The sequence below is a fragment of the Leuresthes tenuis genome, unplaced genomic scaffold, assembly GCF_036924035.1.
Source record: "Leuresthes tenuis unplaced genomic scaffold, fLeuTen1.0.hap1 SCAF_15, whole genome shotgun sequence".
Lineage (NCBI taxonomy): Eukaryota > Metazoa > Chordata > Actinopteri > Atheriniformes > Atherinopsidae > Leuresthes > Leuresthes tenuis.
The window spans coordinates 14,430,519-14,452,806 of record NW_027325369.1 but is presented as its reverse complement, the minus strand read 5'-3'; the positions used below and the strand labels follow the sequence as shown (position 1 = coordinate 14,452,806).

The following is a 22,288-nucleotide window of genomic DNA, read 5'->3' as shown; positions in this document are numbered from 1 at the left end:
CCAACCCTAAAATGCTATAGTTTTTCTTATAAGATAAGAATCTGTAGAGGGGGTAAATTATTTCACCATGTGTGTATATGTAAACTCCAGAATTCAGTGGTAAGCATTGTTGCACAGCTGCAAGGAAAAGACATTTCCAAAAGGTCTTTCTACACGAATATATCTTAAAACATTAGATTTTCACAAGAATGAAAAGATGAAGGTTCAAGTCAAAATAAGTCAAGATGCTCTTGGTTATTGGCTTGTTTTGATGCACAGTCACTGTTTCCCAAAAGAAAAATAAATGCATATCTGAACATCTGGAGTTTGCTATCTTCATTTTATTGGACATTTTCAGGGCATTTGTTTACCAATGGAATCTTAAGAGAATGTGGAAAATGCAGCAAGATGACAACTCGTAGCAAGCAATAATTTTCTGAAGAACAGTAATGATGTTTGGAAAAGCCAAGTCAAAGTTAAACCTCAAATGTTGTGGAAGTCAGTTCAAACGTGGAAGCCTGCCAACATCTCAGAGTTAAGATTTTTCTGTATCAAAGAATGGGCTAAACGTCTTTTATGATTATCAAGACAAAGGTGATTTTTAAATTACTTTGATTAAGGATAAAAGAGAATATATATCAAATGTGCTATTGCTACAAAACATGGTGTGATTGTGCAAATTAGGCTGTAATTTTGTGGGATATATCCCATTCATACTGAATTAAACATCAGTGACAGCCATGTGAGAGCCTCGAGCAGTTCTCATGGCTCTTGAACGCACCTCGACTTTGTTGGTCCTCCAGTATCCCACAATGCACCGCTCCGGTACTCTGTGTCCACGTCAAAGCTGACAGCGAAGCCGAGCTGATAATGGCTACAGTTGAGGTGGCACTTTTAGGTGTTTAGACTGGCCATGAACTGCTGAATATATTATTGAAATTATTCTCGAACAATACCGACTCCAGCAAAAAGCCCAACTCAAAGGTAATAGCTGTCTGACTTTGATATAATGTCGCGTATCTCGTCTGCTTGGACGAATTCCTTCAGACGAACGACCAGCTGTTGTTAACCGGGTTTCGTGCTTGCTAAATGAGCGTGTGCCAGCCTGCTAAGGCACTTTGTTGCGGACCAATAAAGTGGATTTCTAAGATAACCGCTGCTCTTTAGCGTTGAAACTACAGCTAAGCTTAATGACCTAGCTGACTTTTATCACATTTCCACTCAGAGTGAGGCTAGCTCCCCAGTAGCCCTCGGCCTTGCTTTGTTTTTGTTTGTTTTTCGCTGCCTCTGAAGATGTCATCCTGGTTGGGTGGAATCGGCTCTGGCCTCGGACAGTCTTTGGGTCAGGTCGGCGGGAGCCTGTCATCTTTCACCGGGCAAATATCAAACTTTACCAAAGACATGTTACTGGAAGGGGTGGAAGAAGTCGGGGGTAAGTTCGTGTTCCTCTTTTTTTAAATCAAACAGTTATCCCACTGGAGTCAGTGTTTTTACATGCACACTTGTATCACACTACACATCTTGCAACCTATGTTATGGATTGAGTGGGGAATAATTGCAGGCTTCCTGTGTTTAATAAAACACTGATGAATAGGCAGACAATAAGAAACTCAGTCCCACCAAGCATATTGTAGATAAAAGATAACTAATTAAATTAACTTGTCAGTCAGCAAATGATGTGTTAGTTAATCTTTTCAGGGCTATAACGCAAAGGGTTTCCTGTGATATTTATTGAGAAGGGTGGACTAAGTCGAACACACAGCAGCACAACCCACATCCTCTAAACTCGCCAGCCTTTTGTCTGTCACATTCGCATCATCTTGTAGTTTCTGAGACTAAAACTGACATTCGAAGACATGTTGTTTGGGTCAGCAGTGTTGAGTTTTTTTTATTTATTCATTTATTTTAAAAGAAGCCAAACAAACAAAAGTTGCAGGTTTAATTCCCATTTCTATATATGTAACACATTTTTTTATTTACATCAGAAGCATTTGTTTTGTCACAGATTTCTTGTGCAGATTAGACAAAGATTAGAGGCATTGTTTGGTTTTTAGTTTTAGGAGGTAAAGCGTTCCTAAATTAAACCTTTAAACCATATTCACTTTCGACTTAATCGGCAAGTTGCTGTATTCATTTTGTTTATTTGCTCTTACTGTTGGATCTAAACTGTAGCCTGGGTTCATGGTCATGTTAAAAAGCAACGAACGCCAAGCTTATATCTGTATAGCTCCATCCCATTTATCTAATTACACCCAGACAGATCATCAGTCTACAGCAAACGGATAAAACATCAATAGAAGGAGAACTTTGGCCACAGATCTCCAACTCACTGCTCAAAAATCAAAAGTATGAATTCTTATCGCTGTCGGGAGGACATTTCAGTGAACTTTAAAGACCTAGGACATGAAATTAAACTTTTGCTCAGGCTTTGATTTAGTTTGTGTTGTAATAAATGCTTGCTGAGCTTCATGAAGCTGTTAAGTAAGCCTTGACAAGATGGTTAACAATGTTGGCCTGCTCAGTCAAGTGTGTTTGTGTGAGCCTGGTTTAGCAGACCTGTGTGACTGATAGGGAGAGAAAAAAGGAACCATATAATGAAATAGAAAAACATTTCTCTTTTGCAAAAGTCTTGTTGATCTAAATTTAGATTCCAAGTTTTTCTGTTCATTCGTGCTTTTGAACATTTCTTCATCTAATATTTTTATTAGCTTTTGCAGTGTTGAAGCGGAGAATGATATCCTCACTGTGTGAATGTCTGTGCCGGTGATGGTATTTTTTTTTTCTTGTACTACAGATGCTGCCACAGAACTGCAGGTGTCCAATTCCAAGTTGGCTGAAGTCGAAGCTGCACTTGCCGCTCAGAAATCTGAGGTCTTTGTCCACTTTCTCAGTCACTATTCTTACAGGTCATTTTGACTTGTTGCAGCAGGAAAAGCCTTTAACTAATACAATAAGCTGTTTTTCTTCTGTTGAAATGTCCCTTTTATCAACAGGATGAAGCCATTGGTAATATACTTAGAACTTTTTAATTAAAAAAAGGCTTATAAACTCCAATATCAGGCTTTTGTGGTCCAGATCAAGAAGTCTCCGCACAAAACAGTGATTTTGCAAACCATCAGAGGCCTGGCAAGCTTTTAAAGCTCACATTCTAAACATGATGGTTTCCAACAAATTGTATGTATAATCTAGGCACTGTAAAAAAGGTTGAAAATACAGAAAACCACCATGAAATTAACCCACTAATAAGTATCATTCACTTTTTTCAGTCGGTTAATCTTTGCAAATACATTGCAAATACTCTCTTGGGTGCCAAATATGTTGTAATCTGTGTCCAAAAATATCTACCATCACCGCATGTAACCCAGTATATGGGTTACCATATGGGCCCAAATGGGTTCACAGCTCAGTGCCACAAATGAAGTAGGGACATCTTAAAATACTCACAATTAGACTAAAACGTTGGTGGTTTTGGGTTTTTCATTGAATATGTTGAGCTCTTTACACCTTTACCTCTCAGATGTATGAGCAGTGTTGTATATGCTTATCTCTGCATAATTGCACGAGCCGTCTTCTCACTGTCCATTCTTTGCAGTACGACAGACTGAGAAAGCTTCACGCGGAGCTGGAGGAGAAGCTGGAGGCATCAGAGATCCAGATTAAACAACAGTCGGCAGAATACAGAACCCTTCTGCAACAGAAAGATGTATGTACATACAGTTTTGAAATGTCATGATTTAGACGATTTACAAACTTCTCTAAAGATAAAATGAAGATAAAATTCATTAGATAAACAGAAATGTAATTTAATTTTATGCACATGAAGCTCAAGTATATTTGGTTCCCCAAGGTGGAAATAAGTCACCTGAAAGCTCGGCAGAGTGGACTCCAAGAAGAAGTCCAGAATCTGCAGCACTCGGCCCAGTCTGCCTCCGTCAGCCCTGCGGTGTTGCCCATTGCCACTACCTCTTCGACCACTACCTCCTCCTCTGCTTCCACCTTCCTGGCACGTCCCTCGGGCTCTCACCAGGGCTTCCACAGCGACGAAGTCGACATTAGTGACGTCCTTTGGTCGCAGCAGGAAATCAACAGGCTGTCCACAGAAGTCATGCGTCTGGAGACAGAGGTTGCACACTGGAGGAGAGTGTCTCAGGTAAAAGAACAGGGACAGATGGTTTATAGCTAGGTGAATCCAAATTTGGCTTTCGAGGAGCATTGTCCAGACATTAGGCTCCACGGCATATAGAGAATTTATCACAGACTTACAGATTTATTGCCCCTCCTGTTTGTGATCATGTGGTTTGGGTTGAGCAGCGTTTATAATTCAATTCAATAAATTTTTATTTATATAGCGCCAAATTACAACAAATGTCATTTCAAGGCACTTAGATCCTAGCTTAACCAAAATAAGTAACCACAATACTATACCAGACAAAGTATCATGGTTCCGGCAATTATCATGATACTGTGGCCTTTTTTATTATTATTATTTTTATGAACTGCAATGTGTTTGTACAAGTTATAAATACTTATTAATTATGTATGTTGTTATGTGTATGATAAACATAATACTAATATAAATAATCGACTCAGGATAACAAATCCACTGTTTTTTAGAATAGAAGTCTTTACTGTCATTATACGAGGTGGTACAATGAAATTTGAAGGTTTTAAAAAAAATCTATTTGACAATAATGCTTCTTCTCCAACATAATAAAACATAGAGGACAAAATACAATAAACAGGAACTGATTCCCTGTGAAAACTATATTTTTATGTATTTTGTAGGTGCTTTAACATCTTTTAACTCTTCATTCTTCAGTCTGTACACTGAGCATATAGCCCAATATTAGCCAATTAGAAAATAAACCTTTGGCTCCTATAGCTTGGTGGCAGCGCCATCGTCTGTTGCTTTACCGTCTGTGCCTTGTTTAAACCCAAAATAGTTCCAAATGTGGCTTTTGGAGTTTGTTTTAAGTGGTGCCACAAGCACGCTGCGGCAGACTCGCCGCTTGGGCCCGGTGCTTCTGCCATAGTGAGTGTGCATGTGTGTTGTTTCGTGTTTGTGACCGCTGTGCGCGCGTCTGGGCGAGACAGAACTTTCGTTTTGAAACGAATTTCTATCGATGCGGGGCTGTCTACATGGAGTTCGTTCTAGCCGTCAGAAACACACGAACAGCCAATCAGCTAGCAGACGGGCGGACCCAGCGTACGGAAACAGCCTATCATTCAGCAGTTGTGTAGTTCGGTTGCAGTGGTTGTCGTGTGGGTTTGTTTACAAGGGAGTAGCAAGCAGTGAGAAGCCGGGAGGAGAGTCGAGGCGGCCGCTGAGTAGCGGAAACTGGCACCGTTAGTACCGTCGTGTAGAAATTCTAGTATAGTATGAACCGTAACGATTTGGCACCGCGGGGTAACGTGGGTATTGTGCAACTCCAACATGCACATAATATAATATGAGAAATTAAACACGGGGAAAAGAGAGCAAAGTGAGGAAATGTGTGACAGGTGAGGTCCCCCAGCCTAAGCCTAATCTTAAAAGTGGAAAGGGTGTCTGCTTCCTGGACATTTACTGGCAGCTTATTCCACAAGAGAGGGGCCTGATAACTGAAGGCTCTGCCTCCCATTCTACTTTTAGAAACTCTTGGAACAACAAGTAAACCTGCAGTTTGGGAGTGAAGTGCTCTGTTAGGAAAATATCTTACAATGAGATCTTTAAGATATGATGGAACTCTGTCATTAAGAGCTTTATATGTGAGGAGAAGAATCTTAAATTCTATTCTGAATTTAACAGGGAGCCAATGAAGAGAAGCTAAAACTGGAGAAACATTATCTCTCCTGTAAGTTCTCATCAGAACTCTGGCTGCAGCATTTTGGATCAGCTGGAGGCTTTTCAGAGAATATGTGGGTCAGCCCAATAATAAAGAATTACAGTAGTCCAATCTTGAAGTAACAAATGCATGGACTAGTTTCTCTGCATCATCCTGAGAGAGGATGTTCCTGATTTTGGCAATATTACGAAGGTGAAATAAGGCAGTCCTAGAAACCAGTTTTATATGTGCGTCAAATTTTTAATTCTGGCCAAAAATAACTCCAATGTTCCTCACTGTAGAACTAGAAGCCAAGGGAATACCATCTAGAGTAACTATATAACGAGACAATTTCTCCTTGACGCGCTCGAGTCCAAAGAGAACAACTTCAGTTTTGTCTGAATTTAGAAACAGACAGTTCTGAGTCATCCAGGTCTTTAAGTCTTTAAGATGTGCTTGTGGTCTGACCAACCTATTGGTTTCATCTGGTTTCATAGATGAGTACAGCTGATCCAACAGGACAAGCACAGACACAAGTCTGCTATCAGAGGCTAAGAGGAGATCATTGGTAACTTTCACCAGTGCTGTTTCTGTGCTATGATGCACTCTAAATCCTGACTAAAACTCTTCAAACAGATTATTTCTATGTAAATGATCACAAAGTTGAGGTGCAGCTATTTTTTCAAGAACATTAGACAAAGGGAGATTGGATATAGGTCGATGATTAGCCAACACTTCTGAATCAAGAGTAGGTTTTTTTAAGTAAAGGTTTAATTACAGCAACCTTAAAAGTCTGAGGTACATATCCTGTCAACAAAGACAGATTGATCAAATCCAATATGGAAGTGTCAATTAAGGGGAAAACCTCCTTGAACAGTCTGGTTGGGATTGTGTCTAAAATACAAGTTGATGGTTTAGAAGAGACTATTGCTGTTGTTAGCTCAGAGAGATCAACTGGGCAGAAGCCGTCTAAACACAAATCAGGTTCTAAAGATACTTCTAAAGCTGCTGCACTTGTTGATACATCGGTGATAATAGTGGGAAGGATTCCATCAATCTTCTCTCTGATAGAAACAATTTTATTGATAAAGAATCTCATGAAATCATCACTTCTGAGAGTTAAAGGAATAGCTCAACAGAGCTCGGACTCTTTGTCAGCCTGGCAACAGTGCTGAAAAGAAACCTGGGATTATTCTTATTCTCTTCTATCAATCATGAATAATAAGCAGTTTTGGCTTTACGAAGAGCTTTCTTATACGTTATTAAACTATCTTTCCAGACTAATTGAGACTTTTCTAAATTAGAGGAACGCCACTGTCACTCCAGCTTTCTTGCAGTCTGCTTTAACGCACGCAGCTGTGAATTATACCAAGGAGCCAACCTCTTCTGACTGATTACTTTACTTTTCTGAGGGGCAACATTGTCCAGTGTTGTACGCATTGAAACTATAGTGCTGTCAACAAGAGAGTCAAGTATTGCTGGAGTAAAATTAATAGGTATCTGCACATGGCAGTGAAGAAAAGGATTATGAAATCAACTCTTTAAAACTGGTTACAGCATTCTCTGATAGGCACTATTCTATATGTAAAATTCTTCTCAGCTGTATAGTCATGTAATGTAAATTCAAAAGTTATCAAAAAAATGGTCAGACAAGACAGGGTTTTGAGGGAACACTGTTAACTGTTCACTCTCAATGCCATAAGTCAGCACAAGGTCAAGGGTATGATTAAGGCAGTGAGTCGGTCTGTGAACACTTTGAGAAAATCCAATAGAGTCCAATATAGAATTAAAGTTAATATTTAGGCTTTCATTTTCAACATCTACATGAATATTAGAGTCACCCACTACAATGACTTTATCTGTGCTCAGCACTAACTGGGATTAAAAACTTCAGACAGAAACTCAGAATAAGGGCCAGGTGGATGATACACAACAAACACAAGAGGTTTTTGTGATTTCCACTTTGGGTGGGAAAAACTGAGAATCAGATTCAAAAGAGCTAAAACTAATTTTGGGTCTAGGACTGATTAGTAACCCTGATCTGAAGATAGCTGCCACTCCTCTTCTGCCTGTGGTTCGAGGAATGTGAACATTTAAATAGTCAAAAGGAGTTGATTCATTAATGCTAGCATGATTCATAAATGCTCTGTGCATGACAGCTATGTGTCAGCTATAAATGCAGAAATTTCTTTGGCGCTAAATCTGAAATTTGGGGCTTTACTTTCAGGACTTGTCCACAAAAATTATAGATTTGATTCATTCTATTTTGGTGAATTTTTTTGTTCAAAGTTTAAAATTTTAATTTTTTTTTAGTTGAAATTTGTAGTCAAACTCACACAGACCTCACTTTCAAATTATTCCAGAAAATACAATCTTTGCCTAAGAGACTTTTTGGTGAAAAATAACTTTTTATGCGTTTAGCAGCCACTTTTATTTATAGCGGCTTACAAGAAAAAAGGAGAATTAACAATAGAGTTTAACAGCTTTCAGGAATTAAATGTTGCTGATCAGGTTATAGTACAATAAATGAACTAAAAGCTTTCATCTTTTCTGTTGGGGTGTGACCAGAAATGCCAGAGACAAAACTATCTGACTATCTGATCAAATGCGACAAATTATCTGCATTGCTACATACCACAAGAGTTAAAGACAGCACATGCTCCTTCTCCTCAGAATCTGCACTGCTATGTTTCTGCATTAGGCCTGGATGGAAAATCCAAACTCTGGCCTCTGATGCAGATTTTTTGCAACTACTGTACATGCTTAGAAAAGTAAGTTTAGATGAGGGCATTTGGTTGGTTGTTTTCTGCAATTTATACTCTAGGTGGCTCTAAATCCCACACACTACTCTTTTCAGTTTAAATAAAACTCTCTTTCAGGCATCAACAGCGACAGGTGTTGGAAATGGCGACCAGGGGGAGATTCTCAAACTTCAAAGGACTATTAAGGTGATTTTTGTAGCCTCTTATTGTTGCAAGTATTAACTATATTTTGTAGTAGAATGTATATGTATGTATGTATGTATATGTATAAGAAATTAGATGTGGCTTTGAATTTTGTGGCAACAGGAGCTACGAGACAAGATGAGTCATGAGGTGGACGAACACCAGCACGAGCTCGCCGCTCTGCAGGATGCTCAGCGGCAAAAGATGGCTGACATATCTCGGCGCCATAGAGAGGAGCTCGCAGAGTACGAGGAAAGAATAGAAGAGCTGGAGGAACAGATTCACAGTGGTAAGCTTGACTATGGCATTTGATTTCAACATTGACAGGAATTCAGAAATTTTATAAAGGAACGCTCAGATTAATTATGTCGACATACAAAGAAGATTTCTTTTCAAAATTCTCCGCAGGAGGCAGTCAAGCCAGCTTCTCGTCCGATCCGTCCAAACTGCTTGAACTCCAGAAAACCATGCAGTCCTTGCAGGAAGCAGCAGAGCAGCGTGAGAAGCAGATGACTGAACTGTCTGCAGGTGTGGAGGAGGCACAGAGGAAACAGGCCTCGCTGCAGCTGGAGAGGGATGACGCGCAGGAAGAGAATGCCGGGCTGCTGCAGAACTACTCACGGCTCCAGGCCTCCGTAGCTGAACTGCAGACACGCGTGCAAGAACAGCAGGGGAAGGCTCTGCAAAAGGCCCAGCTCGAGCACGAGATCCAGACATTAAGAAGTAACCTTGCAGGTAGGTTTAGTTTGTGTTGAGAACAGCTGTTGAATACTTTTTCTTGTCTGTTTCTGTAAGGCATCTGAACACTGTTATAGCTATATAATTGTAGCTGGCTCAGTTTTCTCATTGCAAGTTTGAAGTAGCTTCATATTAGTCACACATAGAGATTGAATACTGTCTTCACCCTGTCAGCCAAACATTTTATATTAACCAAAATGTTAATTTTGTAGCTGCAGAAAAAGAAATGGAAAGACTGAAGCTCCTGGCTGTGGTAAGTGAGCTTATACAGTAAATAACACATAAACCATATTATAACCACATTATCTAACCCTTTAGGTGGTTTAACGTTCTTTCTACCGTCAACTTTCAGGCAGAACCGAAGGAAGAAGTGGAGCATGCAGACATCTTAGAACTGAATACCATTATTGGAACATTGAGACAAGAAAAGGAGGTTCTAGAACAAGAAAAGGTTTGTTCATCTGATGCAAAAAATAAAATGACTTCTCAGAAAATACTTTATTAATCCCCTGAGGGGGAAATTATTTTTACAACGGGCAGCTTGCATGTGCACAATTAAGGAGTTGCAACAGGGGGGGCGGTGAGGGACAAGAGGAGGAGAGGGGGAAGGGGGGTAAGAGGAGTGGGGAGGTGACAAGAGGAGTGTTCACTGTCTGCTCAAAGTATCTGTAACAGCTTTATTGATATGGTTGTTGTCAGTCTTTTATTTAATTAATTCATTTTCACGTGAAAGTGTTGTTGGATCCATAGTCCTTTGTTGACATATTCTTCCCAGTACATGCTTTAATTAGTGGATGGTTCATAGTAGAATAGTAGAATATAATCAGTCTCGCCTGAGTTATAAATGTACCGAATGGTGAGTGTTTTTTACATTTGGTTTTCTTTACACCTAGTGGCTCCTAATGTGATGATGTCAGCAAGTGATACATATTGGATTACATGGAAAGGTGTTTTTTTTGTGGCATTTTTTTTGTTTGTTTACAGCTTAACCTGAAACAAAAACTGACAGTGGCAGAAGAGCAAATGGTGAGCGGCAAAGGAGGAGAGTCAGAAGTGGAGTCACTGGAGGATCTGAAGGTTGAGCTGGAGAAGACAGAAAAGGTCCTGAGAGCCACCGAAGAGGAACGAGACACCCTGATGTCTGAGCTAGAGGAACTAGACCAACAAAACCAGGAAGCAACAAAGGTCTGGCTGATCAGTGGAATTTTTTTCATTTTTTTTTTGTGATTTAACTTAATTTCTTTCTTTTCAACATCCTGAATAACAGTACTGTAAATTATATTATGTCATACTGTCCTGGTTGCTTCTTGAGAGAGAATTTGAATAATTAAAATACATTCAGTGTCTCAGACTTTCGTTAGTATTTTGCATCATTATATCCACTTGCATGCCAAAATATTTTCATTGTACCTACAGTTTAACTACATACTTTTATGGTTTAAAAGCCACAATGGGTCCATTTTGCTGCTTTGTTTGATATATTTAAATGCACAGTGAGATACAACCGGCAAAAATTTGCTCATGCACAAACAATAACAATTTTCCTCTGTGAAAACACGTTTTGGTTTTTTTTAGGGGGGAAGGCAATATATTGCAATCTAATACAGCACAATAAATTGAAGAATTTGTCATTTATTTATTCATTTTCCTCTAGCATATGATTTCTGTGAAGGAGCAGCTCTCTGGACAGTTGAAGGAGGCAGAGGCAGAGCTGAAAAGCATGACTACAGAGCTCAACACGACTGAGAATCAGAAAAGAGCACTGGAGCAAGAGCTTCAGACCCAAAAAGAAAAAATTAGGCAGAGTGCTTTCACCCTGAATGATCTGCACATGGGCAAACAACAACTGGAATGGATGGCGAAGGAGCTGAAAGACAAATTAGGACATGCACAGGAGCAGAGCCGAGAGGCACGTAGGGAAGTTGCAGAGCTGAAGAAGACCCTGCAGGAGAAGGAAGAGCAGTTATCTGCTGCTAAAACAGAGCTGGATCGAGGAGGGGACAGAGGAACTGAGGGACAGAGAGCCACAGAGCAGCTGGCTGGGAAGGAGAAGGAGTTGTTGGACCTCAGGTCAGAATTGGATGAGATGAAGCGCTCATATGAGAGAGTTTTGTCTGAGGAGTGTGAGATGAAGATGGAGAAGACTAGGCTGAGGGAGGATAGTGAGAATGCTCTGGGTAAAGTAGACAAGCTAAACGAGCAGCTGAAAGAAAACCAGGCTGCTCTGAACAGGATCGTGAGGGAGAAGGACACTCGTATTGAAGCTTTAAAGCTTGAGAAAAGTCAACTTGAAGGTGAATTGACACGGGCTGAGAGAACACTGACAGAACAGGTGAAACACTACCAGCAGACCATCGATGAGTTGACTCGAGCCCGGTCCATGGGTGCCTCAGCGTTACAGACCGAGCATGAGTCTGCAATCAAACTAAACCAGGAGAAAGACTTGGAGATCTCTAAGCTGAAGAGAGACATGGAGCAGCTGGTGTCTGATCACCAAGACACCAACGAGATGCTTTCAATCACAGTTGCAGGACAGAAGCAGCTGACAGATTTGCTGCAAGAGAAGGATGTGTTTGTGGAGACTTTAAAACAAAATGCTGCAGATTTACAGACGGAGATGGAGCACAGTATTTCAGTCATGAACAAAGAAGCTGAAATGCTCAAGCAGGCACTGGAGGAAAAGGATAAACATCTGGGCGCCATGAAGGAAGAAAACAGCCATTTGAAAGAGGAGATTGATCGCATCAGGGATCAGCAGAGCAGACCTCAACCTATGGCTGAGCCCAAGACTTTGGACATCATCACAGAGCTGGAGACGGAGATCACCCAGCTCAAGTCTTCCAGGAATTGCCTGGATGAGGAGGTTCAGACTCTGAGGAGAACAATTGAGGAGCAGCAGGCTTCGCTCCTTTTGTCTCAGCAGTCGCTGCAGGCTCAGCAGAGTGAGCTCGAACAGGCCCACGGTCGTCATCAGCAGACCACACTCAACTATGACAGACTCCTCCACACCAGAGATGAAGAGATATCCCGCCTCCAGCAAACGCTTGATCGGTTCAGTGAGATTCAGAGCCGTGCCAACTCTCCACCTGTGCAGGGAGAGGTCATCCTGCAGGAGGACAAGACAGAGTCTTTGAATCAGGAGAACGGCAACGAGAAGCATGACCTGTCCAAGGTGGAAATAGAGAGACTGGTGAAGGGCATCAAGGAGAAGGAGACCGAAATCAGCCAGCTAAATGAGAAGAACCTTTCATTGACCAGACAGTTGGATCAGCTGGTGGCTTCTCGGGATGAAATTGACAAACTCTCCCAGATTGTCATGCAGAAAGATCTTGAAGTTCAGGCGCTTCATGCCAGAATCTCCATGAGTGGAGGACACAGCCAGGATGTCTTGTATTTACAGCAGCAGCTGCAGACGTACGCGGTGGAGAGAGAGCAAATGCTGGCCGTGCTCAACGAGAAGACAAGAGAGAACAGCCAGCTCCGGTCTGACTATCATCGTCTCATGGACATCATGGCGGGGAAAGAGGCCGCCCTGGTGAAGCTTCAGCAGGAGAATCAGCGGCTTTCCAACATGAGCGATCCCTCAGGAAGCCAAGAGATGTTCAAGGAGACCATCCAGAACCTGTCTCGAATTATCAGGGAGAAGGACATAGAGATTGATGCATTGACTCAAAAGTGCCAAACCCTGGTGACTGTCCTGCAGTCCTCAGGAGGAGAATCTGGTGCTGGCTCAGGAGGCGTCAGCAGCAACCAGTTTGAGGAACTGCTGCAGGAGAGGGACACACTGAAGCAGCAGGTGAAGAAGATGGAGGAGTGGAAGCAGCAGGTGATCACAACAGTGAAGAACATGCAGCACGAGTCTGCTCAGCTGCAGGAGGAACTAATTAAGCTACAAAGTCAGGTCTCTGCCGACAGCGACTGTAGCTCCAAGCTGTCAGTAGATTACACTCGACTGATCCAGAGTTATGAGCAGAAAGAGAAGAGATTGGGAAGTCTGAGCCTTGAACTCGCACATGTCCAGCAGACTATCACACAGCTCAGCACCACCAAGGACGTCCTGCTGGGTAAACTGGTTAGCGTAGCGCAGGCTCCTGGAGTTGTAGCCACTCAAACTTATGGCTTGCCTCTCACAGCCGTTGCCTCAAGCCACCACGGTGCCTCAGTTGTAAGTAATGACAAACAAGAAGAGCTCGAACGACTGAGAGCACAGTTGGCTGAGAAAGAAAACATCATCAGGACTCTTCAAGAAAACAACCACCGGCTCTCTAACTCAGCATCCGCCTCAGAGAGCGAGCAGAGAAGCCAGGCCGAGGAGGCTCAGCAGGTCAGAGAGAGGCTGGAGTCTTTGCAGAGTTCTGTGAGGGAGAAAGACTTGCTCATTAAAACCAAAGGAGACCAATTAATTCAAGTGAGCGAGACACTGCATAACCGCGAGAATGACAACGAGGTGTTGAAGCAGGCTGTGACCAACCTGAAAGAACGAGCTCTTATTTTGGAACTAGACGTGAAGAAGCTGAAGGAAGAGAACGAGCTGGTTGCTGGTCGCTCTCGAGAAAAAGAGTCGGAGTTCAGAGCGCTGCAGGAGACTAACATGCAGGTTTCCCTCCTGCTCAGAGAGAAGGAATTCGAACTGAGCGCATTGAGTGAAAAGTCCGCCACGGTGGAGAGGATGCTCAAAGACAAAGAGCAGGTCAGTTTTTTTTCCCTTGTTTTCTTCGGAAGGTGTTTCTAATATGAAAACATTTCAAATCTATTCATGTGTTGATCTCAAAAAAAGAAAGAGCATCTATCAATGTCTCACTGATAATGTGATACAGGGGAAATCTGGTGAGCTGAATCAGCTCTTGAATGAACTGAAGGCCATGCAGGAGAAAGCAGTCATGTTCCAGCTGGAGAGGGATCAGATGATGATGGCGCTCAAACAGAAACAAATGGAGACCACAGCAGTACAGAATGAGGTAAGACGGTGATATTTACACATAAGCCTTTTGGTTTTTATCAAAGTGATTGTGATATGGTTTGGGTGAGATGCTGAACCCTACTTTCCTCGATCCATTTCACTGGTGTGCGAGAAGTGTCATATGTATCTGTATGCGAATGGATGGATGTGGCATGGACTGTAGAGTGCGTTGATTGATGAAAAGAAAAGGACTATAAATCTACATAGTCCTACAATATGTAAAATACAATAAACACACTTGAGTCTGTAGAAATGTCTGCTGTTTTGATAGATCTGCACAGGTGACGGTGTCTTTCTTTACAGCTGCAGCATATGAGGGATAAAGAACAGCGTCTGAACTTGGAGCTGGAAAGGTTGCGGAATCACCTGTTGGAAATCGAAGATTCATATACAAGAGAAGCTGTCGCTGCTGGGGACCGGGAGGCTGAACTGCGCAGGCGGGTGGCGCTGCTGGACGAGAAGTTGGCCACATCCTCCAATGCTGTGGAGAATGCCAGGTTGGCAAACACTAGAACTGCCATATGTGTTTTGAATTGAACAACTCTGGAGTACAACACAGCAGAATCGCCTCGTATGTCAGCAGAGTTTCCCACCATGGCTTAAATACTGTGTGACCTGAATTGTTGAACAATACCAAGTAAAGTTCATAGAGTTAAGTTTAAGATGTATCTGTATGTTTCCAAAGCTGTGTGATCTTGCTAGTGTGTTTCTGCTTGCGTGCCTCAACAGCCAACAGGCCAGCATGCAGGTGGAATCTCTGCAGGAGCAGTTAAGCGGGGTGGTGAAACAGAGGGCCGATGCACTCGCTCAACTCAGAATCTCTCAGGAGCAGGTCAACCAGTATGCAGTATCGCTCTCCAACCTGCAGATGGTGCTAGAGCAATTCCAACAAGGCAAGTTGGCAAGCAGAAACGTGATTATGCCAGCAGTTCACATGCTATTAAGTTGTTGTATTTTCGCCTTGTGATGGCAACTACTTATAAGAAATTCCTATTTTCTCGTTGTAATATATTTATTGTATCTTTTCCTTTCAGAGGAGAAAGCCATGTACTCGGCAGAGCTTGAAAAGCACAAGAGGGAGAAAGAGGAGTGGAGAAGAAAAGCCCTTACATTGGAAGACCAAGCATCCGCTCTACAGGTAAATCGCAATCAATAATTCACAGAAGTGGGCTCATCTTTTCATGTTATTTCTTATTCCTGCAAACGTCTTGTTAAGGTGCTCCTACATACTGCTTTTCTCTCCGTCAGATAAACCTGGACGAAGCCAACGCTGCTCTTGATTCAGCATCTCGTCTCACCGATCAGATCGACCTGAAAGAGGAGCAAATTGAAGAGTTGAAAAATCAAGGTGAAGCAGTCCACCTGCTAACAGCAACTTTTTTTTGTTTGTTTGTTTTTTGTAGTTTCTTTTCCCAGCTATGAATATCAAATGGAGACGGGCACACTATCAGACTAAAAGCCATATGAGCGCTCCTGTTTTATAGCAAAGTAAATGCCTTTGTGAGGTTGTAATAAACATTTTATGTCTACATTTTTAATATGTTGTAGAATGTATCTGGCTTTTTTCCCCTACTTGGCAGCCTTTGAACAGACGTCTGTCCTTATCATAGACTGATTTAAACCCAAAATAAGTTAAACTTAACCCCCTGCCCCCACCCTTTTTTTTTTTTTTTTTAATCAACACTTTTCTGTCACACTAAGCAGATATCACTCTTATCAGGTATGACCATTACCTCACACCATTACCAATTCTCACGCTGTTTATTTTTGTCACCCGCTTTCAGCCTGTTTGTCTAGTTCCAAAGGGAGCCTTTATCTTTATTTTGCTTGTCGGTAACCTATAGAAAAATTCATATCTTGTTGATTAATAGTTGATTAGCTGTGAGAATGTGGTTCACCACAGTCACATCAATCCAGAGACTAACTTTGGTATGTCTAGACAGCATATCTGTCATTTGTATATCTTGGTAGCCTTCACACGCACAGAGTTTAATGCATTATTTTGTCTAAAAGTCTTAAGTCACACCTTCCTATTGGGTGAATGTGAACCAAAAACTCAATCACGTTGAATGATAATTTATGAATACTTTTCAATACATGACGATGGAAATTGACGCAATATGTTTAGTTTTTATATTAAAAAAATAAAGCTGTTTTTTTTTTTTTTGTTGTTGTTGTGGGAGGAAAACAATTTAATGTAGATGGCTCAAGAAGTCTTTCAGCAGAGTAGTAAATGCAGTTAGACCACCTCCTACAGGCTTTTCTTCTATGAAAAAGCAGATGTTTAGGTTTTGCTGTTCTAAAAAGCCTGTTGTCTCTGTTTTTCCGTCTGTGTTGCAGTGGACTTGAGGCAGGAGATGTTGGAGGAGGCACAGAAGAAACTGATGCACCTTCTGAACAGCACAGAGGGAAAGATAGACAAGTAAGTTCTGTCCTATGTTAAAAAAATCACACACAAAGAGTCACCTGTCACTTGCAAGGGATTGTAAAAAGTTGTTGCTGCTTTCAGACAGCTGCTGTACATCACCATATGATACGGTTAAGTGATCCTTTCTGGTTTGAGAAAATGCCTTCACATCTCTACTCGCATGAACGTTTCAGATCCCATTAAATTGCCAGAAGATTTGGCATACGGGAGCTTTAAAGCTCTAAATAAATCCATCAAACCAGTCATTGCTATTAAAGTTAGTCTGTCTCTGCTCGCCTGGTGAAAGTAAACAAACACTCCAAAGCATGAATTTGATGATTGTTTCCGATTCATGCAGCTGCATGAGAATAGATCTAGGCTATGTCGTTTGAAACCTTGACTTGTGTCTTCATGCAACATTGTTGTGAATTCTGTCCTGTCCACAGAGTTCTGATGCGTAACCTTTTCTTGGGGTACTTCCATACACCTAAAGCAAAGCGTGCCGATGTTCTGAGGCTCATGGGAAGTGTGTTGGGACTGAGCCGAGAGGATGTCGATAAGGTGAGAGGTTTTGTTAGCTCATATTTAAACTATTTGCTTAGGCAATCGCATTATTGTGTTTAAGGCAGCTGGTGTTCATTTTCATGCGACGTGGTCGCTTTTTCAGACAGTGAGTGAGATTTGCATACATTTGCGATTTCTGGAATAAATGCATAAAAATTTCTTCACTTATGAAAGCCAAAATACAGCATTTTTAATTTGTTTCATACTTTTCCTTTCTTCGGTATTTAAACAAGTTGAGCATTGCTTATTATTACTGTTTGATATTAAAACCCAGAGTCACATAGAAGGAAAAAATAGAGCACTCCAAGAAGTGGGTTAGGCGCTTCTCACTAGAAAAAGATCTGAAAAACTTTCAAAAGCGTTGCACACTCAGGCTCCATATGTTTTTCTGACTTTATAATCAAAGTTTCGACTCCAAGGCCTTCTTCAGAATCACTGAGAACCGCTGAAGAAGAAGGCCGAAGGGCCAAAGGATCAAGCCGGGAATCTATTTTCTAAATGAAGGTCCGGGACTGAAAACAACAGGAAACTGCTTGCCAAACTCTGCCCGAAGCCCCTTTTACACTGGTCAGAAAACATCTGCTAACATCTTGCTTCTGAATGCAATGGGACTAAAAGTGTTTAATTGACACTCAGTCTGGGTACTTAGTCTTTGTACTTTGCTGTGAACATTTATAGTTTCAGATTTTGCTATTAGATCACAAACAACAGAATCCCATTTATCTTACTAACTCACACTTATATTCACGTCCTCGTCCATTGAATTAGCTCCAGCATTCATACACCGTTATACACCGATACAAAGTCTCCCTCACTGTGCTTAGAACAGGGAGTCTTACAAAGAAAAAAAAATCATGTTTGTTAAGTCATTGCTTCATTTTTCCCTGTTTTTTTTTTTTTTTTTTTTTTTTTTTTTTTTTTTAAAGGGAGGGGAGCATTGACAAAAGGTTCTGAAAAAGTTGATGGATCTATTTGGCGGTAGTGTTGTCTAATGAGTATTTCTCTGTGCACAACCATGTATGATTCAATGTGTAAGCGGAGAGAACTGATGTAATGTGTGTGTGTGAGAGAGAGAGACGGAGAGAGAGCAAAAGAGAAAAGGGGTGCGGCGCTGAATCGAAGCGCTGCATGCAGCCAACATTTGTGTGAACAATCCAAATTGTGATGGTCAACCAAGAACTGTTTTAGTTGGGGGCAGCCCTACCAATTATCTCCAAAAGTTGTGTTTATCAGAAACGGTGGGCCAAGACAGCCTGGAGGATCCCCTCAAGTTGAAGTCTTCTAAGAGTAAGTGTTGCTTAATGGAGCAGTTCTGAACACCCTCAGAGGACAAACACGCTACTACCAGCAATGGGAAAGGGTTTGATCTTGTTTAATTGATCTGTTAAAAACTGAAAGTTCTGGTTGAAATTATCCTCCAGTCATGTCCTCATTGAAAGGCCCTAAATCCTAGATTTATAACTCACAGTAAGTTTGACTTGAGTCCAAAAACTAATTTTTAGAATTCTGTTGCTGAAATATAAAATGAGGGTTTCAGAAATAGTACGGAGTTCAGTTAATGCTGCTGTGCTGCAATTCTAACCATTTGTCATCGGCATCTTGAATTCATGTCAAGTTAGTCCTGTTCGGAGTGACGGTTCACTGTTTACATTCTCTGCTACAGGTCACTGGGGGACAACAGACATTTGTCAGTTTTTAAAATGATAAATTACATAAGCTTTTTCTTTGGATATTGCACAGCCAGCTCGAGAAGTCACTGTCCAGTAGTTTCTTCAAACTCCAGCTGTCGCTGAAAATCCTCTCAGAGCTCAGTTCTGGGAAAAAAGAAAAAAAAAAAGTTCTTATCCAAATTTTCTGGCAGGAGCCCTGTGGGACTCCATCCAACGATTCCAAAGCTTATTACCCAACACTCTTAAAGGAAAACAGATAGAGAGTGAGAGGCAAATGAAATTGCAACTCTTCAGAAGACCAGAAGAAGGAGATTGTGTTGGTTCAGCTTTTTCTTTCTTTCTTTCTTTCATTCTTTCTTTTTAAATCCCCATCTTCCCTTGTCTGCTGTTAATGCTATTTAAGGTTTCCACGGCAGCCAAGTGTCCCACAAAACCAGCAGACTCCACAGAATCAGTTTCAGCGGCGCAGCAGTTTCCCCATTAATGCATTTTAATGCTGTAATCCACGCACTCTTTGTATTCCAGGGAATTGATTGTGACGAGCAAAGAGTGTGAAGGATAAAAATGTATTTTTAGAAGTATAGACTGTCTGTGAGGAGTCAACTGCACGTCGATTTAATGAGACGCTGGGTTCACAAAATAACTTTCCAGAAAGTGATGGCAAACTGAAAGGAAACCCAGGGCAGTTAAAACCAAAATGAAAACGGAAAATAAAGTGGAAGACTGTAACGTTTGTTATACCAACCCTGTATACTTTTAGGCTTGGATAAAAATGGGGTAATGACTTATTTTTCTCTTTTTTTTTTTTTTTTTTCTTGTATTTATCTGTAAATATGAGACATTGGCGATGGCTGGGAGAAGTTTATTTCTTCTTAGAATTCGGCAGGATTTATTCACACTTCCTCACCTCCTGTCTGCAGATGTTGGAGGAGGACGAACGGCACGGTGTTTCAGGATGGATGTCGAGCTGGCTTGGTGGGAGAGGAGCGCAAAGTGTCCCAAACACTCCACAGAGGCCCACCAGCAGTCGGAGCTTGAACTCGGTAAAAGCAAAAACAAGCTGTTTAAACCCATTAGAACAGAAAGGAAGCTGCTTGTAATGTGGTCCACATGAAAAATCTAAAACAAACACTATACTTCCTTAAAAATATGTTCTTGATAATGAAAAACAGTTGTATTCTGATATAGTTTTCTACGAACACCTCTTTATTGATACTCTCACTGTCCACCTCCTGCTTTTTGCAGTCGTTCTCAGAGATGTTTGTCAAGTTCTTGGAAATGGAGTCAACCCCTTCATTGCCCGCACCAAAGCTTCTGGTCCATGACATCAAGCCTCTGAGTGCCCCGCCTTCTGGAAGAACCAGGGCTTCTACCTCAGCTGCAGCAGGTAAGTGATCACTTTTGGAACAGCCGCTGTCAGAATGCATCTTGGCATGTCACGCTTTGTTTAAACTTCACCCTCTGTTTCTGCAGGAGCTCCAGCAGCCGGCAGGCGAGCTGGCGAGTCCAGTCCTTTCCTGGCCCCTCGCTCCGCGGCGGTACCACTGCTGGCTGGTTCAGGTGCCGGCAGCTCAGGAGGCCACCTGCTGATGAAGCCCATCTCTGACGCTTTGCCCACATTCACACCTGTACCAGTCTCAGCTGAGGCCAGCGGTGGAGCCGTCCTCAAAGACTTGTTAAAGCAGTGATAGGCGGGGGGGCAACAACGAGTGCCACACAGATGTCTTAATTCATCCAACATGAGTTCAACTCTACACAAGACACTACAAATTTGAGCACCTCTGCTACTTATTACAGCTCATTTTCATTTCCAGCAAGAATAAAGAATCTGAGAATTCATAATATCTTAATTTTGCCATCTTTGGAAGGGTTTGAAGCTAGTGTAAGTCTGATTAAGATTCTATTTTACTCAAAAACACAGTTCTATGCAACAACACAGGTCTCCCTTTTACACATCGTTGAAAATGTTTCCCCGCTTGTGTTGCATCGTGACCCATAAGCAGAGAAATGATGAAAGAAGTGACTCCAAGGACGCAGGATAAGAAAATTTCAGTGTGTGACAGCCTTCGTGAGAGTACCACAGCAGAGGAACAGTCCTATTAATCATAAGTTGGTTTCCTTTTTTTTTTTTTTTTTTTTTTATTTTAAATACTATAATTCATTCACCAGTTCTGAACACAAGTGACCTTGTAAATTCACTGTGCACAGTACAACATGTGGGTTGAGTCAAATCATCACCTACATTTGCAAGAGGAAACATGTCGTTCTGCTTTCACTCTCAACTCGCACTGAGCAGCTTGTATCTTCTTGTCCTCTGGGTGTTTTTTTTCTTCTCCTCAACAATTTAGTGATTTTTTTTATTTTTTTATTTTTTTCTCCAATCCAGGAGCTGCCTAAAAAACTCTGGCAGCAGCCTGCATAGAGATTTATGTGGTTCAGTACATCTGTGGAAACCATAAAGAAGTCTTTTTTTTAATTCTGCAAGATCCTGTCTTTTCCAGACTGCTAGACTGTGATATGCAATAAGCATGATTATGGCTGCTGACTGTGGTTTATCAGAGGGTCGAGATTGCTCTTATGTTTAAGCACAGCACTATTATATAGTCATCCATTCATGATTTTATGTGTGTGTGTGTGTATATATATATATATATATATATAAATAAATGGATGGTTTGGTTTGTTTCCCTTTTCTATTTATAGGCACTAAGGTGAAATATGTGAAAGTAAAGTGCCTGCATTTTTATAACTAGTTGTATAATCGGGACTGTAAATGGTTAATATAAATATATATATATAGAAAAAATGTAAGAAAAAAAACAATCAAAGGAGGCCAGCATGTGACTGTGCTGCTACACATTTTTGTATAGACATCAGTCGGCCTCTGCCGAAAGAATGTTAGAAGATTTGTCCAGATGTAATGATGAAATGTATAAACTTGTGAATCCCCGCTGTAAAAGAATTTTTGTAGATGTAAAATCTGACGCTTTGAGGTGAAACGGAGGAGCCAGAGCACCTTGAACTTGGATGAACTCCAAGTGAGTCGGGTACCCGTGACCTAATCGGAATTTAAAATCAAATAAAGGTACCATTTGCGACCCCTTAGCAGTGATAATTCTGTTTGGGGTTTTTTTTGTCTTTTTTTTTTCTCCACTCTAACGCCTATGCATGATCCAGATGTTGACGCCAAATGTGCAGTGTCATTCCGCCCAAGCAGGAGG

The 22,288-nt window shown here is 41.3% G+C and overlaps 1 protein-coding gene across 1 annotated transcript; it reads left to right on the top strand.

Moving 5' to 3' along the window:
* Nucleotides 1–823: 823 nt before the first annotated feature.
* trip11 (thyroid hormone receptor interactor 11) lies at nucleotides 824–22,182 on the top strand. Its single transcript, XM_072365982.1, has 21 exons — nucleotides 824–1,411; nucleotides 2,774–2,850; nucleotides 3,572–3,682; nucleotides 3,827–4,129; nucleotides 8,663–8,731; nucleotides 8,852–9,017; nucleotides 9,137–9,463; nucleotides 9,679–9,719; nucleotides 9,819–9,917; nucleotides 10,451–10,651; nucleotides 11,121–14,156; nucleotides 14,284–14,424; nucleotides 14,730–14,923; nucleotides 15,156–15,319; nucleotides 15,461–15,564; nucleotides 15,675–15,774; nucleotides 16,767–16,848; nucleotides 17,280–17,394; nucleotides 19,988–20,110; nucleotides 20,313–20,454; nucleotides 20,541–22,182. The coding sequence occupies exons 1-21, from the start codon at nucleotides 1,273–1,275 to the stop codon at nucleotides 20,753–20,755; spliced, it is 5,949 nt and encodes a 1,982-aa protein (XP_072222083.1). The 5' UTR covers nucleotides 824–1,272; the 3' UTR covers nucleotides 20,756–22,182.
* The last annotated feature ends 106 nt before the right edge of the window (nucleotides 22,183–22,288 follow it).